The following is a 7,585-nucleotide window of genomic DNA, read 5'->3' as shown; positions in this document are numbered from 1 at the left end:
GAGTCAGTTCTGGGTTTTATGATTTTTTTATTAACATCAACCATAATAAAAATACTTTCAAACTTTAGTCCATTTAAAAAATAAATAAATACAGTGGGTTGTACAAGACCTCCACCCAAGTATTAACCAAACAACAAAGAAGGAAGGGGTGAATATTTACAGTACTGTGCAGAAGTCTTAGACACCCAAGATAATTGTATATATTTAAACTAATGCCTTCTCAGTAAGTGTGGTGCTTTTATAAAGTTATATATAATCACAGTTAATAAAAAATAATATAAAACAAATAAGATTTTTTTTCTATAAAGTAGTAGATGTTCGTTCATTCATTCATTCATTATCTGTAACCGCTTATCCAGTTCAGGGTCGTGATGGGACCAGAGCCTGCCTGGAATCATTGAGCGCAAGGCAGGAATACACCCTGGAGGGGGCACCAGTCCTTCACAGGGCAACACAGACACACACATTCACTCACACACTCACACCTACGGACACTTTTGAGTCACTAATCCACCTACCAACGTGTGTTTTTGGACTGTGGGAGGAAACCCACGTGGACACGGGGAGAACACACCAACTCCTCACAGACAGTCACCTGGAGCGGGAATCGAACCCACAACCTCCAGGCCCCTGGAGCTGTGTGACTGCGACACTACCTGCTGTGCCACCGTGCCGCCCCAATAGTAGATGTGAGTTTGAAAAAAAATTTTTGTTCAGATTCTCCTTGATTGCACACATTATTTAAAATCATTAGTTATTAAACGGTAATTATTATTAGACTGCCACGAGGAGAGATTTGGAAAAAGTTACACCAACAAATTCACACACACAATATCACACTTACTGGAATAATGCTATTGGGTTTTATTCTAATGTTGGGCGTTTTTTGTTGTTTGTTTTTAGCAAACAAACACTGCTCAGATAAACAGCTTTTTAAATCTCAATCTCTAGTGTCAAACCTTTGCACAGAACTGTATATAAATTTAAATTTAATTTAAAGAACATTTATGAAGGAGGAAAAAAGAAACGAGCCTAACACTTTAAAGTCTAGCATGATTGGTTACATGTTGGAGCACAACAGTAGGTATGTACAAAGGTGCTTTAGCTTTGGGCAGTTGCAAAGAGCAAGATAATGCTTCATATGTAAAATGTATGCTTTTGAATTCCAGCTGATTGGTCTTGTGCTGAACTCTGAACATTGCTGGAGTTTAGGCTTCAGTCTTTCCAGTGGAGGAAATCTGTCCCTCCTCTTCCTCCTCCTCCTCCAGAATGGGAACGATCAGGTTGTCTTTAGACATCAAGTTGTACTTTATCACGAACTGTGTGAAGCGGTGACACAAGAAGGTCTCATTCTGTAGGCGATTCACATCAAAAAAAATAAAAATAAGATCAAGTTCTGTTGCAAATTGTAGAACAATACATTTTTCATTTTTGAAGTAGCACATTCAAGTCTGTGGTGCTCCAACCAATTCAAACACTGTGAAACAACCCAATCACTGTTAGGGGGAAAACATGGGATAAAACAAGCTGTTCAGATTTTGTGCTGCATTTTACATAGAGCGCAGAGACTTGAGTCATCCCACCTGCTTTTCTGAGTCTGTCCAATCACAGCACAAAAATAAGGTCAAAAGGGGCAAAAAACAAAACACCTGGTGGTTAGGGAACTGGGCTTGTAACCGGAAGGTTGCCGGTTTGATGCCCAGAGCTTGCAGGTCGTGACTGAAGTGCACTTGGGCAGGGCACTTAACCCCCAACAGCTCCCACAGCAACCCTCACAGCATATATGCTCACTGCCCCCTAGTGTGTGTGTAAATGTATGGATTGGGTTAAATGCATGGCCTATAAAGTGATTCTAATTCTAAAATACAGAGAAACAAGCACAGAGAAGAGAACCAAACAAAAATGGCTAAAATTCAGGGCTCTTACACTAAACTGAGTAGTGGCTCATTCTTAAAGGAACGGGTGCTGAAACCGACTGCTCTGAACAGGGCTGTTTAGAGAGGGTATAAATGTTGCTGTTTTAGAAAAACTTTAGAAAGACCTTTATTTAAGACCCAAGGGAACCGTGTTAATCTGTGGAAACTAGAATATAATATGGCCCCTTTAAGAGACCAGAGGCTTTTTTAAATATTGTCTCAGGCTGCCACCTTCTGGCTGCTCTAGAGAATGCCATTTGAACATAATGAAACGGTGCCATAGGGAAAAGTACTGTAGATATTCCACCATCTACAGACAGTTCAATGTTAACTATTAAAAAAACCTATCACAGTGACGAAATTTTACTGATGATTAACTAACATATGTTACTAGACAGTTAGTTAATCATCAGGCAAAGTGTGATATGCACCGAAATCTTGCTTCATTGAGTTTTGATATATGATTGAGTCCAAATTAAGCGGGAAAACAAATCTTACTCTAAAATAAAAAACCCAGTCTAAAGTTAGACTTTAGTACCCAGTCTTAAGTTAGATCTTTGGTTACATATATTGTCAGGTACATGTATTTGAAAAATATATACATATTGTGATATAAACTCATGAATTGCAGCTTAAATAACTGTCAGGATTAAATAATGAACGTGAAAAATGTACCTCATACAAGTCAAATATCTGGCGATGGTGAAAATAGGCATGGGAGAAAATCCTGTAGATGCGACGGCATACAGAGCCCAGCTTCGCCACGGAGGACTCCTTAATGCTGACCCTGTAGAGAGACACAAGATGCGATGTACCATGAGAATGCCCATCAGTATTAACGAGTGGATCATCAATTAAAGCACTTGTTCTTTAATAGTCTGTGAAATACTAATACTAATTTTGCATAATATAAACCAGAATTTAAGTTAATAAACATGTGCTCTGGGCGGGACAGTGGTGCAGCAGGTAGTGTCGCAGTCACACAGCTCCAGGGACCTGGAGGATGTGGGTTCGAGCCCCGCTCCGTGTGACTGTCTGTGAGGAGTGTGGTGTGTTCTCCCCGTATCCGCGTGGGTTTCCTCCGGGTGCTCCGGTTTCCTCCCACAGTCCAAAAACACACATTGGTAGGTGGATTGGTGACTCAAAAGTGTTGCCCTGTGAAGGACTGGCGCCCCCTCCAGGGTGTGTTCCCACCTTGCGCACAATGATTCCAGGTAGGCTCTGGACCCACTGTGACCCTGAACTGGATAAGCGCTTACAGATAATGAATGAATGAATAAATTAATGAACATGTGCTCTTTAAATGAAATTCTTAGCCTAATAATCTCTCATGATTGGGACCAAGTGAGGTTTAATAACCAGTGTGTGGAAAGACTTACCGACTAGGAAAATATTTATTGCTGTTCAAAAGACATGCAGCTCCATCCAAGGTGTGCCTTGTGTAGTCAATGGCAGGACACTGAGTGGACAGCAGAGGAAAAAAAGATAAAATTTTAAATATATATATATATATATATATATATATATTTTTTTTATATGTCCATCTGTTGCTTTGCAATTCAATTGCTTTGCTCTTCAATGATCAGGACCACCACAGAGTTGGCATGATCTGGCTGGTGGATCATTATCAGCGCTGCTGTGACACTGATGTGGTGGTGTGTTAGTGTGTTTTTCACTGATACGAGTTGATCAGACAAAGCAGGGCTGCCGGCAGTGCATAGAAAGCAGCACAAGGAAAAGTGAAAGACTGTCTAACGTTCAGTGAACAGTGATACACTCTATGAATCATTCTGTTAATGCCAAAACCATTGGCAGACGGCTGCACAACTCAGGACTACATGCACACAGGCTGTTACGACAGCTGCCCTTAACACCACATGAACATCGCCAAAGACTGCAATGGTGTTGTTCCAGACTGTCATGGTGTCACTCAAAATGGCAGCGACTCATCTTCAGTTACGATCGACGACTCCCTATGTAGAGGCACAGTGTTTTCATGCATCGCACGTCCAGTAGGCCTGGTGTCACTGTGTGGGTTGCAACTTCATACTATGCCAGATCACCTTTGGTCTTAATTATAGGCATGGGATGGATTATCGCAGGACACCATTAGGAACATCTACAACTCCGTGCCAAGATGTTTGGCGGCCTGATGTCATACTTAGAGACATTACGTTTCTATGTGTAACTCAATAAAAAAAATTGCCCCTATCAGTCTCGGTTTAAACCATTTATTTTTCCTGGTAACTTTTATTTTCCTTCCAAAAATAATTGAACTCTGCCACTTCCTTCTGGGTGCTACTATTTATTTATTGATTTATTGACTGATTGATTGATGTGTTGCGCTTCATAGAGGCATTGTAAAAATACCCAAGAACACATTTATATATGTATTGTTTACTACATTGTGGTGGCAATAATGACTGACCATACCTTCAAATTTCCACAGGCTTAGCCTCAGTGTTATGTTTCTTACTGTTTGAAGCAGACTGGTCTGTAAATGAGAAGGGGAGAAGTGTTATTTCCACTCACCTCTTTAGGAGTCTTATGAGCAGCACAGAGGAATATCCACTGCTCGGTGGCAGTCATCTGTGTACACGTGTCTGGGTGGCACTCGCTCTACAAGCAAAAATGGCATGAATAAACAATTAACAGCGAAAGTTTCAGAAAGGAAAAAAAGCTTATAACTCAAGCATGATTTTAAGTGTGTACAGGGGGGTGTCACAAGATTCATTAAAGGTTTAAGAATCAATTGGACAGACACAAAATAGAAAATACCTGAAGTTTAACAGCCAAGCCATTGAGCTCCAAACAAAACTGCCTGCGAAAACAATAAGACAGAGCTGAAAAATGTACTGAATCTATAAAATGTAAAGTACACATTGATAGTCTTTCTGCACATGCAGCATCTCATTAACCAACAGAACAAGAACGGTCAATTTCAGGGTTTGTCTGTTCACTAATGAGCTTTAACAGCCAAGTGAATGTTACCTGAGATGCTCGTACTTCCACACTCCCTCATCCTGTCCCTCTGGAGGCTCCATAATCTTGTCTATATTGGAGCAGTCCGAGCGGATGTTTTGCTGGATGTACTGAGAAGATCAGAACAAACATGCTCATTTTCAGTGGAATGTATCCTCACATTTCTGAACAACAGTATTCATCTTTCATTCTTTTAAAAAACAAATGAGAGAAGAATTCAGCCTTACTCCTACCTGTTGCACAGCCAGTGTGCTGTCCATCTCCTCGAAAGACTCCTCAGGCCAGTTGTAGAAGTCCTGTCAAAAAGGGAGAAGTCTTCTTAAGCTTGGGATTTTAAATAATAATGTATTTATAAAGACACTAGGTCTTTTCCTACTACCATCATCAACTATGCCTTGAACTGAAAGAACAATATGTAGAAAAAAAATAACATCCAGGTATGAATTCATTATATGTGACTGCTTCATGTTGTTGAGGGTAGAGATGAGCCTGGACCCTTTCCAGAATCACTAGCAGGAACACAACCTGGACAGAGTATCACACCTGGGGACTAATTTTTGTTTGTGTTTATTGAAGAAATCTAGTGCACCATGAGAAGATTCACACAGATAGGGAGAACACACCAAACTTCTCAGAGACAGTGACCCAAGGCAGGGATTGAACCCACAAACCCAGGTCCCTAGAGCTGTGTGGCAGAGACATTATCTGTTGCACCACCATGCTCCCACATTAAGATACGGCTCATAGTAATTTAATATACTTTGCAGTGGGACTAAAAATAAAACTAAAAACTAAGTCACCGTGCTAAAAACCAAGTATGGGCTAAAGCAGAAGTCCCAGTCTTGGTCATAGAGGCTCAGTGCCTGGCACAATTAATCTCTGTCCCTGCTTTCACAATGCCACTTCACATAAGTCAGAGGCTGCTTAGACCAATCATGCTTGTAGCCGTGTAAAAAAGTAAAATGGTCAAGACAGTATGCGTCCAAAATTGCTGAGCTAAAACTGTGCTAAAACTCCCCAGCACTGGGATGTGGAGTAGCAGTGTTGATCGGAGGGTTGGAACTGTGTCCCCTGGGGTGATAAAGCAATATCCAAAACATCTGACATTGGTTGGACTGGCTTTTCTGCTACAAACTAATCATACAACGTCAGCACATGTAATCAAATCCTCACAGCAATATTCTGGGGAGCCTGCTCCTGCACAATTTCTAAAACTCGTTGTTACAAAATGTAATCCGGCTCACGGAGGGCTTGAAAGTTAGGTGTAGAGACTGTTAATTGTAATTGGTTTTAATATTCTTAAAACCCTCAGTGTGACTGCGAGACTGAGAATAGTCCACCAACCAAAATTATCCAGCCAAAATCATCCTGTATCCACTGATGAAGAACTAGAGACCACCAACACAAAACGGTGTGGACACCGATGAGCTACTATTTCTGACTTCTGACATCTACAAGGTGGACCAATGCGTTAGGTGTGTCTAACAGAGTGGACAGTAAAAACTCCAGAAGCACTAAACACACCACCATGTCAGGGTCACTGCAGCGCTGAGAAAGATCCACCACCCTAACATAGTTGCTCTGAGATTGTCCTGGTGGGGTCCTGACCATTGAAGAACTGGTTGAAAGCAGGGAAATAGTATAAAGAGAAACAAATGGACTATAGTCTGTAGATATAAACTACAATGTACTCCTGTATGGTCGGTGGAACACAGGAAATGGACAGTGAATGTAGACACAAGGTGGTCATAATGTTATGGTTGATCGGTGTATATCTAGACACACGTTGCGACGTCGGGTTACCATCAGAACGGTATATAATTAACTTAAACAAAAACGTCTTTCTCTACAGTGAACCATTTAAAATTCAAAACAGTCGGAGTGACTTACTTTACTTATTAAATACTTTATGCAGAAATTTTGAAAAATCGGTAGAATCCCCCTTTACATAAGTGTCCTTCACGTGTCCTGCTCGGCACAAAAACAAATGTCTAACCTCGATACCGATACTTTCAGGATCACTACTTGGTACATATTTAAAATGAACCGCTACTGAACAGAGTGAGTCTCGTTATAGTCTTTATCATACAGCCTGTGTATGTTGTGTATTCTAAACTGTCAAGAGCTGCTCTAGAGCCATAAAACAGCAGACATTTTGCCCGGTTAAATCGCCTTAGTGATTTTTCAGACTATAAGAAGTCGCCTGTGGATAAGTCAGACGGACACTAACTATATTAATGGAGTTATTTCATAAGTGCTGGGTTGTATTGCATGTGTTTTATTGTACCTTGGCCCTGGTTCCTGCTCTGTTTCTCCTCACTACGGTGGTGCTCTCCGCCATCACCATCTCGACCATAGACTCTAACACTATTACGAAGAGCGAAGGGAGAGAGCGCCTCTAGCGGCCATTTCTTACTCAGTTCAAACAGGTTCATGAATATTCATAAGGAAGACGGTTTTAAAAAGAAAAAAGACCCCAGCAATCCAATATACGAGTACCCGCCAAGCCTTTAGCCCAAACAGTTTGAAAGGGTTTCTGTGAAACTAAAAAAAGCACGTATTTCTATTTTAAAACAATGGGTTCAGAAAAGAGGAACGGTAGAACATATTTTGTTCTAGAGGGTTACTGTTGACAAACTTCACATATTACATTTTTCATGCAACTCTCACTACAACAAGGACATACA

At 40.8% G+C, this 7,585-nt stretch overlaps 1 protein-coding gene across 1 annotated transcript; it reads right to left on the bottom strand.

Moving 5' to 3' along the window:
• Positions 1 to 17: 17 nt before the first annotated feature.
• mob4 (MOB family member 4, phocein) lies at positions 18 to 7,289 on the bottom strand. Its single transcript, XM_066685887.1, has 8 exons — positions 7,186 to 7,289; positions 5,132 to 5,194; positions 4,908 to 5,008; positions 4,695 to 4,737; positions 4,449 to 4,535; positions 3,296 to 3,375; positions 2,592 to 2,703; positions 18 to 1,352 (listed from the first exon to the last, which is right to left on the bottom strand). The coding sequence occupies exons 1-8, from the start codon at positions 7,252 to 7,254 to the stop codon at positions 1,209 to 1,211; spliced, it is 699 nt and encodes a 232-aa protein (XP_066541984.1). The 5' UTR covers positions 7,255 to 7,289; the 3' UTR covers positions 18 to 1,208.
• Between the last annotated feature and the right edge of the window lie 296 nt (positions 7,290 to 7,585).

This window comes from Hoplias malabaricus, chromosome 12, assembly GCF_029633855.1.
Source record: "Hoplias malabaricus isolate fHopMal1 chromosome 12, fHopMal1.hap1, whole genome shotgun sequence".
In the NCBI taxonomy this organism is placed as follows: Eukaryota; Metazoa; Chordata; class Actinopteri; order Characiformes; family Erythrinidae; genus Hoplias; species Hoplias malabaricus.
Note: the sequence above shows the minus strand (reverse complement) of the source record. Positions and strands in the feature narration are given on the sequence as shown.